This window comes from Rhinopithecus bieti, unplaced genomic scaffold (assembly GCF_001698545.2).
Source record: "Rhinopithecus bieti isolate Rb0 unplaced genomic scaffold, ASM169854v2 scaffold_13317, whole genome shotgun sequence".
Classification (NCBI taxonomy): domain Eukaryota; kingdom Metazoa; phylum Chordata; class Mammalia; order Primates; family Cercopithecidae; genus Rhinopithecus; species Rhinopithecus bieti.
Window position 1 is genome coordinate 764,721 of NW_016807516.1, and position 17,787 is coordinate 782,507.

Consider the following 17,787-nt stretch of genomic DNA (forward strand, 5'->3'; position numbering starts at 1 on the left):
CAAAACCCAGGCCGGGCGTGGTGGTTCATGTCTGTAATCCCAGCACTTTGGGAGGCTGAGATGGGCAGATCACCTGAGGTAGGAAGTTCGAGACCAGCCTGGCCAACATGGTGAAACCCCATCTCTACTTAAAAAAAAAACAAAAAACAAAAATTAACCGGGTGTGGTGGCAGATGCCTGTAATCCCAGCTACTCAGGAGGCTGAGGCAGGAGAATCACTTGAACCCGGGAGACGGAGGTTTCAGTGAGTTAAGATTGCACCATTGCGCTCCAGCCTGGTGGACAAGAGCAAGAGTTTGTCTCAAAAAAAAAGCAAAACCCCCTGAAAAACCAATAATAATAATAATAAAGGGTTTGGACAGGTTCAGCAGTCATGCTGGGATGGAGACAGGTTTTGCATTGAGGAAGAGATGATCAACTGGGCCTGGGCTGGCAGCTCCTGGTCATCCTCAGGTTCACAGTGAAACACAATCATAAACCAACATTCTTTAATCACAAAGGCACTTGAGGACCCCTACAAACCCAAAGTCTCTGCCAAGAGTGGCCCTGCAGACACCCCACCTGCCACCATCCACCCATCCATCCATCCCACACTCAGAGTTCATCGTGACCTGCAGAGGGCTCCACACTAGGCTTGATGAAGATGCCTTCCATGGCCTTCCACGTATTGTGCGTGTTGGCACTGGACATGCCGTGGACCTCATGCTGCCCACGGATGGGGCTTCCATACTGCTCACCCGTGACTGACAGGAACACAGAGGTGCCCACGTGCTGGAAGCGCACAGCAGCCTCACGCTCCCAGTGCTGTCCAGAGCAGCGCACTGTCCATAGGTCCAGGTCGTCACCCTCGCCATCTTCCCCAAAGGCACTCACCTCCTATAGGTGCAGAGGGTGAGGGGACAGTGGTCACCACAGAAGGCGGCATTCGCACCTACACTGAGCCTAGGATCCTTCCCTGCTCTTCCCGGAGACTCAGCTCCCACAGCTGCAAAAGGTGACACCATGACCCGCCCGCGCAACCTCTGGCACCCCCTCCCCAGCATGGGCTCTTCAGACACATGCACACACCATTGCATCTGTCTGTGCAGAGACCACTGGTCCCCACAGAGCTAAGGCCTCCTCCTCCACATTCTCCCAGTCCTAACCCCTCTGACCTACCTTCAGCCCCTCAGGCTAACAGTCAAGCTGTCTATCTATCATAAACATTTTCTCCCACCAACTCTCCAAGGGCACCCACTGTTCCATCCCAATCCCCTGAATTCCACTGACCTCCATGCATTGGCGCAATCTCTTCTGCTGGCCTGGGAAGTCCCTCTTTTCCCTTTGTGGCTTGGAGGACTCCTAATCATCCTTTCAGACCCAGCCTGAGTTCCTCCTCCCCAGTGGAGTTTCCTATTCCCCACCCTCAAGGCTGTGTGGATTCTCCTCCTGGGTCCCACTTGCCCCCAGAGGAAGAGCTATCCAGGAGGATCTCTTCGGATCTCTCTCCCATAGGTCTCCCTGCTGGGCCGGGAGCACCTAGGGGCAGGATCCTGGCGGAGTTACTCTGTGTCCCCCGAGGGGGTGCGCAGTAACCATCTCTGAAGTGAAATTGCCATTTCACGAAGAAGCTGAGGCTCAGATTGGAACCCAGAATCTCTGGCCCCTCACACAGGCCAGGAATCTCTCTGGGGGCTCCGGAGGGGCTCACCTGGTTGTTGGACAGCGGCGAAGGGAAGTGGTGCGTGTGTAGGTTCTTGCCGGTAAGCACATGCGTGAGCCGCACCGCCTGCCCGCAGCGCACAGGGGACCCACGCGGGCACCCGCCTTCCGAACCGCCGCGGATCCGCCAGTAGCTATTGGCGTCGTCCGACGCCTCCACGCCGGTCACCGATTGCTGGCCGCTGCCTGAGGAGTGACACCCCACCCACCCAGGGTCTCCGTCAATCGCAGAACCCCGGACCCTCGCCCTGGGACCATAACATTTCCCAGGGGACCCCAAGGGGCTCACCCCCAGCCCCGGCCCCGCCTGACACCCCCCTCAGTCTTTGAGCCTGCAGTTCCCCGACGACCGTCCCCACCCTCAATATCCTCGACACCCTCAAAGCCTTGCGCCCCTTGACCCCCCAACGACTCTAGAGCCTCCGCCGCCCGGCTTCCAGACGGCCCACAGACCCCCACGACCACCCTGTCTCCACACTCCCAACCCCAAGCCCCCGATCCCCGCGATCTCCCAGTCGCAGATCACACGCACCGGATCCGTATTTGATGTCGTGCGAGTGCAGCCGCACCCGGTGGTGCGTATTGAGCAGCTTCAGCACCGACCCGCAGGTCACGAGCCCCGCGCCAGTCTTGACGGCACCACCGCCCGGCACTAAGAGCGCCAGCAGCAGCCCCAACAGCACCGGCCCGGCAGACCCGCCGCAGCCCGCGCTCCACATCGCCCCAGCCCGGCTCCAGCCGCTCGGACTCTTGCGCCGCTTCCGTCCTCGCCACGGCCCAATCCGATTCTGACAGCGCCCGCTCTCGGTAGCCAATGGTCGGCCCGCGCGGCACTCCGCTTGCACTGCCATTGGGTCATTGAGGAGAGGGCCCGCCCCCGGCTCTCTAGAGCAGTAGCTGGGCGGGGACTGGAGACACGAGGAGGGTTTTGATTGGTACACGCTTCCGAAGACTTCCCAATGAGTGTCCAGGGAAGGGCGGCTGAGTCGCCAAGCGGCGGAGAATGAGCGGGAGCATTTGGTGAGGACGCCGAGTCCGAGCCCCGCAGCCGCTGAGTGCCTGGATACCGGCTCAGGATCCTAGGACCCTGCAGGCACGTGTTCACGACGCCCCTTGATCCTGGACTCCTGGGCACTCAGTAATTAGTCTCTCCCCGGCCGGGCGTGGTGGCTCAAGCCTGTAATCCCAGCACTTTGGGAGGCCGAGACCGGTGGATCACGCGGTCAGGAGATCGAGACCATCCTGGCTAACATGGTGAAACCCCATCTCTACTAAAAAAAATACAAAAAACTAGCCGGGCGAGGTGGCGGGCGCCTGTAGTCCCAGCTACTCGGGAGGCTGAGGCAGGAGAATGGCGTGAACCTGGGAGGCGGAGCTTGCAGTGAGCTGAGATCCGGCCACTGCACTCCAGCCTGGGCGACAGAGCGAGACTCCGTCTCAAAAAAAAAGAAAGAAAAAAAATTAGTCTCTCCCCTGGGACCACAACTGCAGGGTCTTGAGGCTGTTGGATCACTAGAGTTTGTGGTCACAAAGTCGACAGATCCCAGAATCACTGAATCGTCTGGTCCTTCAGTCCCTGGACCCCGAGATTAATGAAACCCCCAGTCATTCGGCCCTAGCCACCTCTCTGACACTGGGTCACCACAGTCCCTAGACCCTGGGGTTTCTGAATTCCCTTGGCCACTTATACATTTGACTCCTTTCGTGGCTAAATCTCGTGGTCACTGGGTCATCGGGCAGGAGAGGGCCGCAGGGAGCTGTGGTGTCGAGAATAATGGCAGCTTCCCACCAGAAAGCCCCAGAGCTGTCTTAGAAAACCAGAGTCCAAGGAGACCAAGGGGCTGTGGGAACCAAGCCTGGGTGACTGTGTCCCAGTCTCCTGGCCATGAGTAGGTCTCCCTTTTGCCGCCTTCTCAGAGTGTTGTCAGCTCAACCTTCAAGGGAGGAAAACTTACACCACTGTTTATTTATTCATTCGTGGGACATTGTTACGGCGGCTTCACTCCAGATCCTGTGGGGGCACAGAGGAAATAGCTCTGGGCTCAAGAGGCTGACTAAGGTGTAGTTGAAGCACAGGCAAAGCAGAGACAAAAGTTCATATTTAATTAAATCGTACAGAATTTTGCATTCAGAAAATCCAGAGTAAAGCGATTTTCATTACAGCAACATGTTATTTTGGGGGTTTCATGTTTCATATTGTTTTTATTTTGAGTTACATGTAGTATAAGGCACCTTGATCTTTTCAGCATTTAGGTGTCCAAACAGTTAAAGGTCAGTCTGCCCTGGATTTGGTAGTCCCTGCACTTGAGGGGTTTCCAGTCTAGGGTGGAAGAGCTGAAGTACTATCTGAGAGGCAACGGATATATACTCTTGGACATGTCAGCCATCACCTCAAAATCAACACATGCAAAGCAGAATTCCTGGTCTCTGCCCTCAAACTGCCCCTCCCCCAGGCTTCTGAGTCTCAGTAAATGGCACCTCCATTCAGCAGATGCTCAGGCCCAAAACTTGGGATTTTTTTTTTTTTTTTTTTTTTTTTGGTGATGGAGTCTCGCTCCGTCGCCCAGGCTGGAGTGCAGTGGCCGGATCTCAGCTCACTGCAAGCTCCGCTTCCCGGGCTCACGCCATTCTCCTGCCTCAGCCTCCCCAGGTAGCTGGGACTACAGGCGCCTGCCACCTCGCCCGGCTAGTTTTTTGTAGTTTTTAGTAGAGACAGGGTTTCACCGTGTTAGCCAGGATGGTCTTGATCTCCTGACCTTGTGATCCGCCCGTCTCGGCCTCCCAAAGTGCTGGGATTACAGGCTTGAGCCACCGCGCCCGGCCGGGATTCTTCTTTCATTCGTCTCTTTACCTTGTTGCTCCTCACATCTCATTCAATAAGTCTTTTTTTTTTTTCTTTTGAGATAGAGTTTCGCTCTTGTTACCCATGCTGGAGTGCAATGGTGCGATCTTGGCTCACTGCAACCTTCGCCTCATGGGTTCAAGTGATTTTCCTGCCTTAGCCTCCTGAGTATCTGCGATTACAGTCATGCATCACCATGCCCGGCTAATTATTTTGTATTTTTAGTAGAGACAGAGTTTCCCCATGTTGACCAGGCTGGTCTCGAACTTCTGACCTCAGGTGATCCACCTGCCTCATCCTCCCAAAGTGCTGGGATTACAGGCGTGAGCCACCACCATCATTCCCAGCCTTTATTTATTTATTTATTTTGTTTTTTAACTTTTGAGTCTCCACATGTGCCTCATTCAACAAGTCTTTTTTTTTTTTTTTTTTTTTTTTTTGGGTTCCCCATTTTCCCCCTTTTAAAAAATTTTTTTTTTTTTTTTTTTTTTTTTTTGAGACAGAGTCTTGCTCTGTCACTCAGGCTGGAGTGCAGTGGCGCAATCTCAGCTCACTGCTGCAACCTCTGCCTCCCGGATTCAAGCGATTATCCTGTCTCAGTCCCCTGAGTAGCTGGGATTACAGGCATGTACCACCACACCCGGCTAATTTTTGTGTTTTTAGTAGAGACAGGTTTTCACCATGTTGGCCTGGCTGGTCTTGAACTTCTGACCTCAGGTTATACACCCGCCTTGGCCTTCCAAAGTGTTAACATTACAGGCATAGGCCGGGCCCAGTGGCTCACGCCTGCAATCCCAGCACTTTGGGAGGCCGAGGTGGGCAGATCACCTGAGGTCAGGAATTCAAGACCAGCCCAGCCAACATGGAGAAATCCTATCTCTACTAAATCAGAGCCATAAAGATATGTTGAGTGGGCTGGGCATGGTGGCGCATGTCTATAATCCCAGCTACTTGGGAGGCTAAGGTAGGAGAATCGCTTGAACCTAGGAGGTGGAGGTTGTGGTGAGCCAAGATCATGCCATTGCGCTCCAGCCTAGGCGACAAGAGTGAAACTACGTCTCAGAAAAAAAAAAAAAAGATTACAGGCGTGAGCCACCATGCCCAGCCCACTCAACGTGTCTTTATGGCTCTGATTCCAAATCACATTTCAAGGCATCTCTCCTGAGTCCCCATCACAGTTCTAACGCAAGCCCCTCCATCTCCCATTCAGATATTGACCACTGCCTCCTAACAGGTCTAGCTGCTTCCATTATGATGCTGGCCCCTCCAAAGCATTCCTTCTACACAGGAAAGTGGTAAAAGCAGCTGGGCACGGTGACTCCCCAGCACTTTGGGAGGATGAGGCAGGCAGATCACCTGAGGTCAGGACTTCAAGACCAGCCTGACCAACATGGCGAAACCCTGTCTCTGCTAAAAATGCAAAAATTAGCCAGGCGTGGTCTCATGTGCCTGTAATCCCAGCTGCTCAGAAGGTTGAGGTAGGAGAATTGCTTGAACCCAGGAGGCAGAGGTTGCAGTGAGCCAAGATCACACCACTGTCCTCCATCCTGGGCAATAAAGTAAGACTTCGTCTCAAAAGAAAGTGGTAAAAGCATAGATCAAAAGATCATGCCAGTTCCCTGCTAGAAGCTGCCAGCCATTTCCCAGTTGCATTTAGGACCATAGGAGGGAGAGGACACAGCAGGCAATCTTCCTGACAAGCAAGACAGAATTCTAAGTAGGCTGAGATATCAGACCTAGAGTGAGGAAGCCAATGTAGCACTCCCTTGACTCTCACGGGGAGCCTCATGGCCTCTCTTTGCTGTTCCCTTCTCCAGCCTCCTGCTGCAGACCACCTTCCCCCGCTCACCCTATGGGCAGCTCCTCAGGGCTGATTATGGCATCTCCAGTGCCCTCCACCTACCAACCATAATTTATCTTAAGGTTCAGGTTCTCAGGAGAGAATCTGATTGGCTCAACTTGGGCCCAAGGGCTGCTCAAGGTACAATCAGCTGTGGAGAGGAGGAAGGGTGGTAACTAGTCTCCAAATACTAACAATTCCTCCCATTCCCGTAAGCCAAAGATATGTAGTTCATTTCCTCTTTCCTTGAATCTGGGTAGGTAGCGCAACTTGTTTTGACCAATCGAATGCCGAAGAAGTGCTGTTTGGGGACTTCTGAGCCCCGGCCATAAGAACTCTGGCAGGTCTGGCTTCATCCTAGGAAGCTAGACAATGCACCTTGCGGTAATGAAGCGCCAGATTACTGCGTGGTAAAAAGCCACATAGAGAGGGACCCTGGAATGTTCCAGCCTCAGTTCAGTGAGCAGCTGAAAGCAGTCACATAAGCAACTCCAGTGTACATCACTGCCCCACTGAGCCTCCAAACTCCAGTGTTGGGCGGGGCACGGTGGCTCATGCCGGTAATCTCAGTGCTTTGGCAGGCCGAGGCGGGAGGATCACTTGAGCCCAGGAGTTGGAGACCAGCCTGGCCAATATAGTGAAACCCTGTCTCTACTAAAAATACAAAATTGGCCGGGCATAGTGGCTCACGCCTGTAATCCCAGCACTTCGGGAGGCTGAGGCAGGTGGATTACAAGGTCAGGAGATCGAGACCATCCTGGCTAACATGGTGAAACCCCATCTCTACTAAAAATACAAAAAAATTAGCTGGGCATGGTGGCGGGCGCCTGTAGTCCCAGCCACTCGGGAGGCTGAGGCAGGAGAATGCCATGAACCCAGGAGGCAGAGCTTGCACTGAGCAGAGATTGCGCCACTGCGCTCCAACCTGGGCGACAGAGCAAGACTCCGTCTCAAAAAGGAAAAAAAAAAAAATTTAGCCCGGCATGGTGGCGCACGCCTGTAGTCCCAGCTACTCAGGAGGCTGAGGCAGGAGAATCCCTTGAACCCGGGAGGTGGAGGTTGTGGTGAGCCAGGATCGCACCAAGGCACTCCAGCCTGGGCAACAGAGTGAGACTCCATCTCAAAAAATAAAAATAAAAATAAAAGCCGGGTGCGGTAGTTCATGCGTGTAATGCCAGCACTTTGGGAGGCTGAAGCAGGCAGACCAACTGAGGTCAGGAGTTCAAGACCAGCCTGTCCAACATAGTGAAACCCCATCTCTACTAAAAATACATAAAAAAAATAGTGGCCAGGCGTGGTGGCTCATGCCTGTAATCCCTGCACTTTGGGATGCAGAGCTTGGTGGATCACTTGAGGTCAGGAATTCGAGACCACCCTGGCCAACATGGTGAAATCCCGTCTCTACTAAAAATACAACAATTAGCTGGGCATGGTGGCGGGCGCCTGTAGTCCCAGCAACTCAGGAGGCTGAGGGGACAGAACTGTTTAAAGCCAGGAAGTGGAGGTTGCCATGAGCTAAGATCATGCCACTGCACTTCAGCCTGGGAGACACAACAAGACCTTTTTTTTTTTTTTTTTTTTGACACAGTTTCACTCTGTTGCCCAGGCCGGAGTGCAGTGGTGCAATCTCGGCTCAATGCAACCTCTGCTTCCCCAGGTTAAAGCCGTTCTCCTGCCTCAGCCTCCCAAGGAGCTGGGATTACAGGTACCTGCCACCACACCTGGCTAATTTTTGTATTTAGTAGAGACAGAGTTTCACCGTGTTGGCCAGGCTGGTCTCCAACTCCTGGCCTCAAGTGATCTGTCCACATCAGCCTCTCAAAGTGTTGGGATTACAGGCATGAGCCCAGCCAAGACTTCATCTTAAATATAAGTCAACGAATAAGTAAATAAATAAAATGGCGGCTGAAATCTTAGGACAACAAACCTGTGTCCCAGCAACACAGGCTTTATTTCTATTTCTTTCGCTGGCTCCCCTGAGAGTCTCAGCAGAGCTCCTCGTGGGCATTCAGCCTGTGGTGACTCTGTTCATGGCAGGGGCTGGTGTGATGGTCAGCAACTCTGACACAGCAGGGAATCGAGTGGCTGGTGGGGATTTCATGGTGGGTCACTATGGCCCACAGAGTGGCTGACCGAGGCCTCCTCTCCAGGTTCTGGCAGGCGCTGGACTCCATCCTCCTCCTTGTCCTCATCCTGGTCCTCATCCTTGTCCTCATCCTGGTCCTCATCCTTGTACTCATCCTCATCTTCATCTTCAACCTCGGCCTTATCGTGGCCTTCACTGTCCATGTCCTTGGACTTGGGGAGACTGGAACCCATGCCGGTGCGGGCAGACACTGAGAGCTTGGGCTCCAATGGGCTGAGCTGCCGGCTGGCTGGCAAGTTGGTGTAAAGGGAGTGGCAGGGCTCTGTGGTCTGGTCCTGGGCAGTGTGGGTGGCCGGTTCCTGCTGCACAGAGGGTGTCTCTGTGCTGCGGTGGGGGGTGCTGAGCCGGGAGGCCTGCCGGGCCCTTTTGGCCTCCTCCAGTTTACGCAGCAGGCAGCTCCGGTGGGTCTCCGAGGATAGGTGGATGCGGGAGCCTTTCACCTTCTTTAAGCCCAGGGAAAGGTCCCTGAGCACTTGGGTGACAGGAAAGGAGAAGAAGCCCAGCTGCTTATTGAGGTCCTTTTCAAACTCATACTTGCGGATGAGCAGGGAGGCTGCCTGCTGGGTCAGGAAGTCGGCGAGCTCCTCATAAAGGCGGTTGGAGAAGTGAGACATGCTGGACTTCGATGAGATGGAGGGCAGCAGCTTCTTCTTTGTGAACCTGCCACTGCTGCGGGGGCTCTGCATAGCAGCCAGGGAGGGAAAGGAACACATGTCACACCTGCCAGCCCCATCCCTCTGTGACACCCCTTCCAGCCACTGTGCCCTCCTCAGAGCCCTGCCAGCCCTGCCCATCGCAATCATGAATGGGTACACTTAGTGTGACAAACACACTTGTCACACGAAGGGTACAGCTTTGCCACATCTGCTATGCTGACGCACTCAACTGTCCACTCTCATGCTCACCTCACCATCACACCTCCTACACCTGTTGGGCCTGGGGCAAGGGCAGGGAACTGTCACAGGGTGAGGTTAATCTAAGCATTGACAACTGGGTTTGGGCAGGCTCCCGCCCAGGCCTGTGCCCAGAGAGATGCCTGCAGGAGCCTTGATGGCTGAGGAAAGGGTCGAGGGACCACGCTGGAGATCCACCAGTGTAAGGCCACCTACGTCTTGTACACATCCTGCCTGGTCAACTTTCCCTCGGCAAAGTCCAGAGACTGGAGAGTCCTGCTGGAGGCAGCTGGATTCAAAGGAACTAGATCTAGGAGGCAAGGCCCCGGCCAGGCTAGTGCTTCTGTCCGCAAGGGACGGGACCCTCCACTCCCACGTAGGAGCGTCTCTAGATTCACATAGAAACGTTATAAAAAATACCCAGCATAAATAAATAGGCTTTATTTATCTGTGACAACACCTGGTAGTAGCTAGGCCAGGATTCATGGGCCCCCATCAGCTTGACCCCTGCCCAGGAGGTTTCCACAGTGCAGGGCAAGAGACCTTGACCTTGAGCACCTGCCAGTGATAGTGGCTGCTAGGAGTGGTGGGTCAAGGAGCCTTTCTCCTGCAAACTCATGTCCAGTCCTACTTTCGAGGAGGTCACCTCTGGACATAGTGAGGCGGGAGATGAGGAAGCAACTGGGGAGAGCTCAGGGAGAAGGTAGCAGGAAGACCGGGGGTAGGGGCAGGCAAGTGGAGGTGTGACAACCCTGAGGTGGCCGTGGCCACAGGCCACCTCCACCACTATCCCGGGCACAGGCAGGGTGAGGTGCAGGCCCTGCCAGGGCTGGGCCCTCTGTCTGGAGCTCAGGGAAACAGGTGGGTTTTGTAATTTGGGATCTGAGTCAGGCTCCTCCTCTCTGGAGTGGAGTGAGGGGCTGGGGACATTGGGCTTCTCCATGGGTGTCACCTTGAGCTTGAATCTGGTGGCCACCTGGGCACTAGACATGGAGGGGAAGCCTCCTCTGTCCTTCTGTTTTCTCTGAGGCGTCTTGGGGCTGGAGACTGGGGGGTGGGGCTGCCCGCTGTTGGTGGGTTTAGCCGGCTCAGAGCGCAGAGGCGGCAGATTGCGTTGAACCTGCAGCTCTGAGGGGGGCTCCAAGCTGGTGGGGAACAGAGGACGGCCATCGCGGCAGCGGGCGCCACGGAGCTTATCCACAGCCTGGTTGACCACGCTCTGCAGAGCAGGGAAGAGGCGGTGGTCAGCCAGGAAGTTCAGTGTGCGATGGGGCTCACGGAGCGGACAGTAGCCAGGCAGGTCGAGGGACTCCAGCTGGCTCAGTAACGACTTGATCTCTTTATTGAACTCTCGTTTGCAGATCGGCTCCTGTTCTCCAGGCCTCAGCTCTGATGCTTCAGGCACACCAGAGCTTGAGCCCAGCAGCTCTGAGAACCAGGACAGGGGCTGCTCCTGGGTCCACTGAAAGCTGGTCTGGCTGCCCAGCAAATCCCACAGCAGGGAGTCCCTCTGGGAGCAGGACTGACTGAGGCCTTTCTGCAGAAAGAGGGTAACTCTGAGAAGTGTTCAGAAGCAGCCAAGCCAGGGCTGACCCTGGCCCTGGGCTCTCCGTGGGAGTCCACCCCACCCAGCCATGGCCCCGGCTCTCACCCCTTTCCTCTCCAGCTGTAGCAGCCGCTTGAGATTCTTCTCCAGCAGGAGTTTGTCCCTCACAGGTGGCAATGAGCCTAAGCCTTGGGCACCTAGGTCACTGTCCCGGCTGTGGGAGCCCAGCCAGCCAGCCATGAGGCTGCTATGGGAGTCGGACATGGAGCTGGAGCTGGATGGGTAGTTGTTGGGGTGTCCAGTGCAGAGGGTCGGCCATACACGGTGCCGGTGTACAGTGCTGAGGCTGGGCCGGGCATGTGCCCGCCGCCCACCACTTGGCACCTCCACTGGGTCCTGCACCTCCACAAGTGGCACCCCAGCCTCCGTCTTCATGGCAGCCATGCGCTCAGTTGCCTTCTCCACCACTGTCTCCAGGCTGTCCAGGACCTGGCTCTCAGTCAGGAAATCCAGAAAGTGGCTAAAGGGCTGAGGGTGCCTCTTGTTTCGGCGTTGGTTCTGGAGCGCTGAGCTGCCACATGTGGATGGTGGGTGTGGCACACGGCCCGGCTTGGAGGCTGGCCCCATTTCTGGAACCAGTGGCTTCTTGGGTAGCTGCACCTGAAGACAGGTATGTCACAGTGGGCATGGGTGCCCTACAGGTGAAGGGCTCCCTGGGGTCTTCCTAGGGTAACACTAGGACCTGGGTGAGAGTAAATAGTGGAAGGAGCTGCATTTTGGAGTCTGGAAGCTCTGGATTTGGACCCTGGCTCTGCCACCTACAGCCTGATGACAGTGTGCAAGATGGCCCCTCTTGAGGTCCAATTGCCTTATCTGCAAAGTGGAGGTCTCTTCAGGGTCGCCCTGAAGCTTTCCTAACACCTATATTTCACACACACAAGTCCTGGCTAAGGGACTTAGCCTGCTTCTGCCCTGACACATGGCAGGATGAGCAATCATGAACCTCTCAGAGTCTCCCTCCAACTCCTCATCTGTCCATGCAGCAGGCCATCCCTGTCTCCATGGCAGGGCTGCAAACAACACCTGAGGTCTTGAGTGCAGACAATAGCTGAGATCTTGAGCCCTGTGCTACCCAGGGCTGTTTCTCCAGCTTGAGCCCTAGGCACCTAGTCAACTTCATGTTCCCACTCTAGGGTCCCAGTCCACCCAAGCACCTTCCAGGTCGCTGGAAGTCAGAAGGAAACAAGGAATGAAATTGAATGTGACAGGGGCAAGCAGGGGAGTCATAGGAGAAGTCAAGGCAATAAGGACTTCACTAAGAGGCCCAGAGAGGAGGTCAATAGACAATGAGAAATGGGGGCTGTGGTCTTGGGTGTCAGGGTTGGCGGGGAACATGTTGTGGCCTCAAGGGTCGGGGCCCTGCTGGGCACACTTACCCGTGCACTGCACATGGAGTGGCTGGCCTCGTCGTCAGCCACGTAGCCCGAGTGGTGGCGGCACCTGGCCATGTGGTCACCTGGCAGGTGACCGGGCCTGCTGCCCATCTCTCTCTTCAGCTGCGCATTCCTCTCTGCGCGGGCTGGGGAGACAACGTGAGGGTCTCCAATAGGTCCACACATCTGTGGCCCTGGAGTCTGCGGGTCCCTTGCTCCCCGCACCCCGCGTCCTTCATGCATCCAGCCCTTCCTCTGCTCCATGGCCCCCATGCGTCTGCAGGCAGGCAGTTCCCAGAGTCATCGGGGTGGAATCGCCGAGGACCATCCTGTCTCCGATCGTCTTTAGATCTGCGTGTGCTTGACCCTCCCAACTCCCAAACCCTGGGCAACCTGGCTTTCGCCCCAGCCCGGAATCAACGGACTCACCAGAAACACCACCTTGCTCCGCGCAGGCCAGTACAGTCTGAGCCCTCACTGGGGCAGCTACACAGTGCGAGGAAGTCGACTGGCGGCCTCCACTTGCTTATTTGCATACCACATCCTCATTGGTTCTTACCGAGGAGCTCATCCACTACCCTCTCCGACACAATAGTTGGGGGCGGGGCCCACATTGGCCCAACCTCCAGTTCTCTGGACTCTGCCCTCCCACACTCGTCTGGGAGCCGCAGGCCGAAGATGCTGGTGCCTACGTCCCCGCTGCCTGGAGGACCCCCACCCACCACCGAAGCTGGGGCTAGGCTCTATGATCCACTCCTGCCCCAAGGGGAGTCTAAAAGCCAAAGCCACGTCTTCCACCGGTGACACAAGCACCTTCCTCGTGTCCTCCCTGGTCTCTGCACAGCCCTGGGCCTCCTGCTCCTGTTCCTTTCCAGGGGCCTCTGCCCCTTCCGCGGTGTGCACAGCCCCAGGTTCTGCCTTGAGACCTCTCCCCTCTGCAGTGGAGAGAGTGCCGGCTCTCAGTCACAGACCTAGCTTCAGTTCCTGGCTCTGCTCTTTCCTGCCAATGTGACTCAGCCTCTCTTAGCATTGGTCCTACACTGTAAATGGGCTTGAGTGTTCTTCCAATATGGGAGTATGGGATTCAATACAATTTCCCTACAACACACCCCGTATCACAGTGGAGCCTTGTATATTCTTACCTCCTCTCCCTCCCTCCTTTTCTCTTTTGCTCAGTAATAATGGTGTCACTTCTTCCTAAAAGCTTTTACTGTGAATTCTGCCACCCCCTACATGATTCACAGTAAACCCCATTCCAGACTCCACCATACCATGTTGCTACTTATGTGTCTACCAGATGGTGCTCCTTTGGGGCCAGAACTGAGGCAAGTCACCCTGAATCTTTAATACTTTCAGTGTCTGGCACCAAGTAGGTGCTCAATAAATGTTAGTCTCCTCCTTCCCATCTGCGCACCCTTGGGACTTCTGACCTTTCCAAGATCAGCTTCCAGTGGAGAATGGTGGTTGGTTGAGGTCTGACATTCACCAGTCACTATAAACACATCAGTCATTACGCCAAGAGCATGGTTGAAGGACTCTATGAGGCTTTCAGTCCTCACATACCTCATGAAATATTGTTACTCTCGAGTTCTGCTCTGTCCTCTCAGCTCTGGCTACCCACTAGGTCAGGGACAGAGAGGACATAGCAGGTCTGGGTGCAGGCCCTGAGCTGTGAGGTTCAGTCTTATCTCCACTACTCCTGGCAGGACCACACTTTCGCTCTCTGACCCCCCATTTCCTAATCTGTGAAACAGGAATGACATTACCAATTTCATAGTCTGGACACAAATACCATGGGAAAAATCAAGACCGCCACATTGCAGTGAAAACTGTGGCTGCCTACCATATACAGTCATGGGTAAGGAAAGCTTTTCTGGACCAAAGAGAAAAACAGTGAAGTTATGAATGTAAAAGCTGTAGCCTGGCAGAGAGCTCAAGATGGAAACAGGAGATAATGTTTTCTCAAAAGAAGCCATTAGTGTATATGCTTTCTTTCATTTTCTTAGTGTCTAGAGCTCAAGAAAAAATAAAAAATAAATCAAGAAAATGCCTGCTCTTATAAAAATCTGCAAAAGATCAATAGGCAATTTGAAAAGAATAAGAATAGCCAATAATATGAAAATTTTCGATCACACTGCTAAGAAACTACCAGAATGTGATAACATTGATGTAATCATCTTTATGTTCTCAAAACAACACACAAAAAAGTTGGGTTGGGGAGAAAGGGAGTTGGGTGTGTTTATTTGCTTAGAGAAAACACTGGAAGGACACAACCCAGAAAGTTTACAATGGCAATCTCTGGGAAGGGTAGGAGATTTTTTTTTTCTTTTTTGGTATTTTTCCTTTCTTTTTCTTTTTTTCTTTCTTTCTTTCTTTCTTTCTTTTTTTGTTTTGAGACAGAGTCTCGCTCTATCATCCATGCTAGAGTGCAGTCGTGCGATCTCGGCTCACCACAACCTCCGTCTTCCGGGTTCAAGCAATTCTCCTGCCTCAGCCTCCCGAGTAGCTGGAATTACAGGCGCGTGCCACAACTCCCGGCAAATTTTTGTATTTTGAGTAGAGACGGGGTTTGCCCATGTTGGCCAGGTTGGTCTTGAACTCCTGACCTCGTGATCCACCCACCTCGGCCTCCCAAAGTGTTGGGATTACAGGCGTGAGCCACTGCGCCCGACTTCGTTTTGGTATTTTTCATATTAAATATCACTTTTGCAGTCAAGGAAAGTTCCCCGTTGCAATGAATCCAGCACTGGTCTGGTTAGCGCGGGAGCAGTTGCCGGGTCCCTGCAGGGGCACGCCGGACCGCTAGGTGGCGAGAACAAAGGCGAAGCGCAGCCGCACCTGGGCGTGTGCGTCGGGGCGGGGCCTGGGCAGCGTCCGGGGGCGGGGCCTGGGCTGTCCAGCCCACTCCCCTGGGAGCGCGAGCGGTGGGCCCAGGCGGACATGTCCCGTCCTCGCGTGCGCCTGGTGGTCACCGCGGACGACTTTGGTTATTGCCCGCGACGCGATGAGGGCATCGTGGAGGCCTTTCTGGCCGGGGCCGTGACCAGCGTGTCCCTGCTGGTCAACGGTGCGGCCACGGAGAGCGCAGCGGAGCTGGCCCGCAGGTGAGGGGAGGGCCCCTAGCAGGGCGATGACCGGCTTGGGGCACGCTGCTCCGCAGCCGCTAGTGCTCCAGCTCGCGCTCCGCCCTCAGGCACAGCATCCCCACGGGCCTCCACGCCAACCTGTCCGAGGGCCGCCCCGTAGGTCCGGCCCGCCGTGGCGCCTCGTCGCTGCTCGGCCCCGAAGGCTTTTTCCTTGGCAAGATGGGATTCCGGGAGGCGGTGGCGGCCGGAGACGTGGATTTGCCTCAGGTGCGGAGCCGCAGCTGCAGGAGGATGCTCGCGAGGACCCCCAGAGCTCCGCCCGGAGGGTACTGTGAGGCCATTAGGAGATGGCGGTGGATGACTTCTTCATTCAAACACTGGAGCCGTCACACGGAAGCACGAGGAGGGTATCCTCGGCAGCTACTCCCGGTTGCTCAAGGTGTCTCTCGCTCGCCCTCTAGGTGCGGGAGGAGCTCGAGGCCCAACTAAGTTGCTTCCGGGAGCTGCTAGGCAGGGCCCCCACGCACGTGGACGGCCACCAGCACGTGCACGTACTCCCAGGTGCGTGGTTGGTGATCCCAGTTTGGAGGGCGTTTACTCCCAGGTGGGGCTGGGGAAGTAGGGGAAGTTCGATGCCCCCAGGTGAAGGGACGTGCTCCTCCTAGACCCGCTCCCCCCGCAGGCGTGTGCCAGGTGTTCGCGGAGGCGCTGCAGGCCTATGGGGTGCGCTTTACGCGACTGCCGCTGGAGCGCGGTGTGGGTGGCTGCACTTGGCTGGAGGCCCCCGCGCGCGCCTTCGCCTGCGCCGTGGAGCGCGACGCTCGGGCCGCCGTGGGCCCCTTCTCCCGCCACGGCCTGCGGTGAGGCTTCCCGCCCTGTCTCCTACCATAGCTGCCCCAGTCCCTCCCCACTGACTATTCACCTGGCTAGTTGTGTTCGTTTCTCAGCCCAGAAGTGAGTCTGGCGTCGACCGCTGCGGACACGACACCCCAAGTTCCTCTCCGCCCGTCCGTCTACCCACCCCACCCATTCCCACCCACCCACCACCCCACCCCACCCACCTGGCCCTGGCGGCCTGCCCCGGCTGATGCCCGCCACCACAGTGGACAGACCTTGTGGGCCTGGCACTTGCGGCCGCCACATTGTCTCTCACCGCGTGTCCCCGGGCCCTGGCGCGGGTCCTGGAAGGTACCCTACGGGGCACGACCCTGACCAGCCGAGCGATGGCGCACCCCGGCTACCCCAGTGTGCCTCCCACCGGCGGCTGCGGTGAAGGCCCTGACACTTCTCTTGCTCTTTGGGAGCGCTGCATGAGCTGCGCGTCCTCACCGCGCCCCAGCTGGGGACCCCGGCCTTGCCCATGATGGTGTGCAGCTTTGCGGCCCTGCGACGACAGTAGGGGAACTCGACTCCAGAGGCCCAGGGGATGGAGGTCCCCTGTGAGGCCACTCTGGAACCCTTCCTGGAATGCCTCCCTACTCTGAATTCCGCTACCGACAACCAAGCAACTAATCCCCTTACACAAAGCAAGGGGAGCCCAGAAACGGTCCCCTGGAGCAGGTCTGTTGACTTCCTGGTAGGACACTGCCACGTCTGGGCGCCAGGTCCTCATGGCTCCAAATGGCATCTAGAGTTTGAGCAGCCTTCTTGGCCTGCAGGCGGCCCCATCCGCTCGTGGCAGTGGTCCTAGGGCCCGCAGGCATTTTGCCCCTCCATGCTGCAGTGCAACCACCTCACCACTGGGGCAGTGGGGAAGAATGGCTTATATTAATAAAATAAAACGTGTGGCTTTCAACTTGGGTGGTTATTATGCTCTGCCCAGGAGACACCTCACAGAAACCAAGTCAGGGACAAAGAGAGTCCCTCGTTTGGGGGGCTAAACCACTCAGTGAAATGGCCATTCCTCCATTCTGGTTTTTCAATTTGTTCCATGCTGTGTTTTCTTCTATTCCTTTTTAGGGGGTGGGAGTGGGAGAGACTGTCCTCACCAGGCCTGCCTTTTTAAGATGGGGCATAATACTATAATCTCCAGTAATGGATTTTTAGAAGTCACCTATAGGCCAGAGTGCAGTTGCTCACAACCTGTAACCCAGCACTTTGGAGGCCGAGGCGAGCGGATCACTGAGGTCAGGAGTTTGAGACCAGTCACCAATATGAGAAACACAATCTTCTACTAAAATACAAAATTAGCTGGGCGTTGGTGTGCATGCCTATGATATCCAGCTACTCAGGAGGCTGGAGCAGGAGATTGCTGAACCCGGAGGCGGAGGTTGGGTGACCCGAGATTGCGCCATTGCACT

At 55.6% G+C, this 17,787-nt stretch overlaps 3 protein-coding genes across 4 annotated transcripts; 1 reads left to right on the forward strand and 2 right to left on the reverse strand.

Annotated features, from left to right (window-relative positions):
• Positions 1–471: 471 nt before the first annotated feature.
• Positions 472–2,499, reverse strand: SDF2L1 (stromal cell derived factor 2 like 1). Its single transcript, XM_017882610.1, has 3 exons — positions 2,234–2,499; positions 1,691–1,887; positions 472–876 (listed from the first exon to the last, which is right to left on the reverse strand). Exons 1-3 carry the CDS (start codon positions 2,418–2,420, stop codon positions 595–597), a joined length of 666 nt encoding a protein of 221 aa, XP_017738099.1. The 5' UTR covers positions 2,421–2,499; the 3' UTR covers positions 472–594.
• A 5,799-nt stretch (positions 2,500–8,298) lies between these two features.
• On the reverse strand, positions 8,299–13,055 carry CCDC116 (coiled-coil domain containing 116). The gene is made up of 5 exons (XM_017882558.1): positions 12,831–13,055; positions 12,405–12,547; positions 11,074–11,628; positions 10,375–10,959; positions 8,299–9,209 (listed from the first exon to the last, which is right to left on the reverse strand). The coding sequence occupies exons 2-5, from the start codon at positions 12,510–12,512 to the stop codon at positions 8,481–8,483; spliced, it is 1,977 nt and encodes a 658-aa protein (XP_017738047.1). The 5' UTR covers positions 12,513–12,547; positions 12,831–13,055; the 3' UTR covers positions 8,299–8,480.
• Positions 13,056–15,047: 1,992 nt separating this feature from the next.
• YDJC (YdjC chitooligosaccharide deacetylase homolog) lies at positions 15,048–16,462 on the forward strand. 2 transcript variants are annotated; one of them, XM_017882559.1, is made up of 4 exons: positions 15,048–15,505; positions 15,595–15,754; positions 15,949–16,048; positions 16,153–16,462. In XM_017882559.1, exons 1-4 carry the CDS (start codon positions 15,342–15,344, stop codon positions 16,443–16,445), a joined length of 717 nt encoding a protein of 238 aa, XP_017738048.1. In that variant the 5' UTR covers positions 15,048–15,341; the 3' UTR covers positions 16,446–16,462. The 2 variants fall into 2 exon arrangements, with proteins under 2 accessions (XP_017738048.1, XP_017738049.1); XM_017882560.1 differs by having other exon boundaries at positions 16,170–16,450.
• Positions 16,463–17,787: the final 1,325 nt, after the last annotated feature.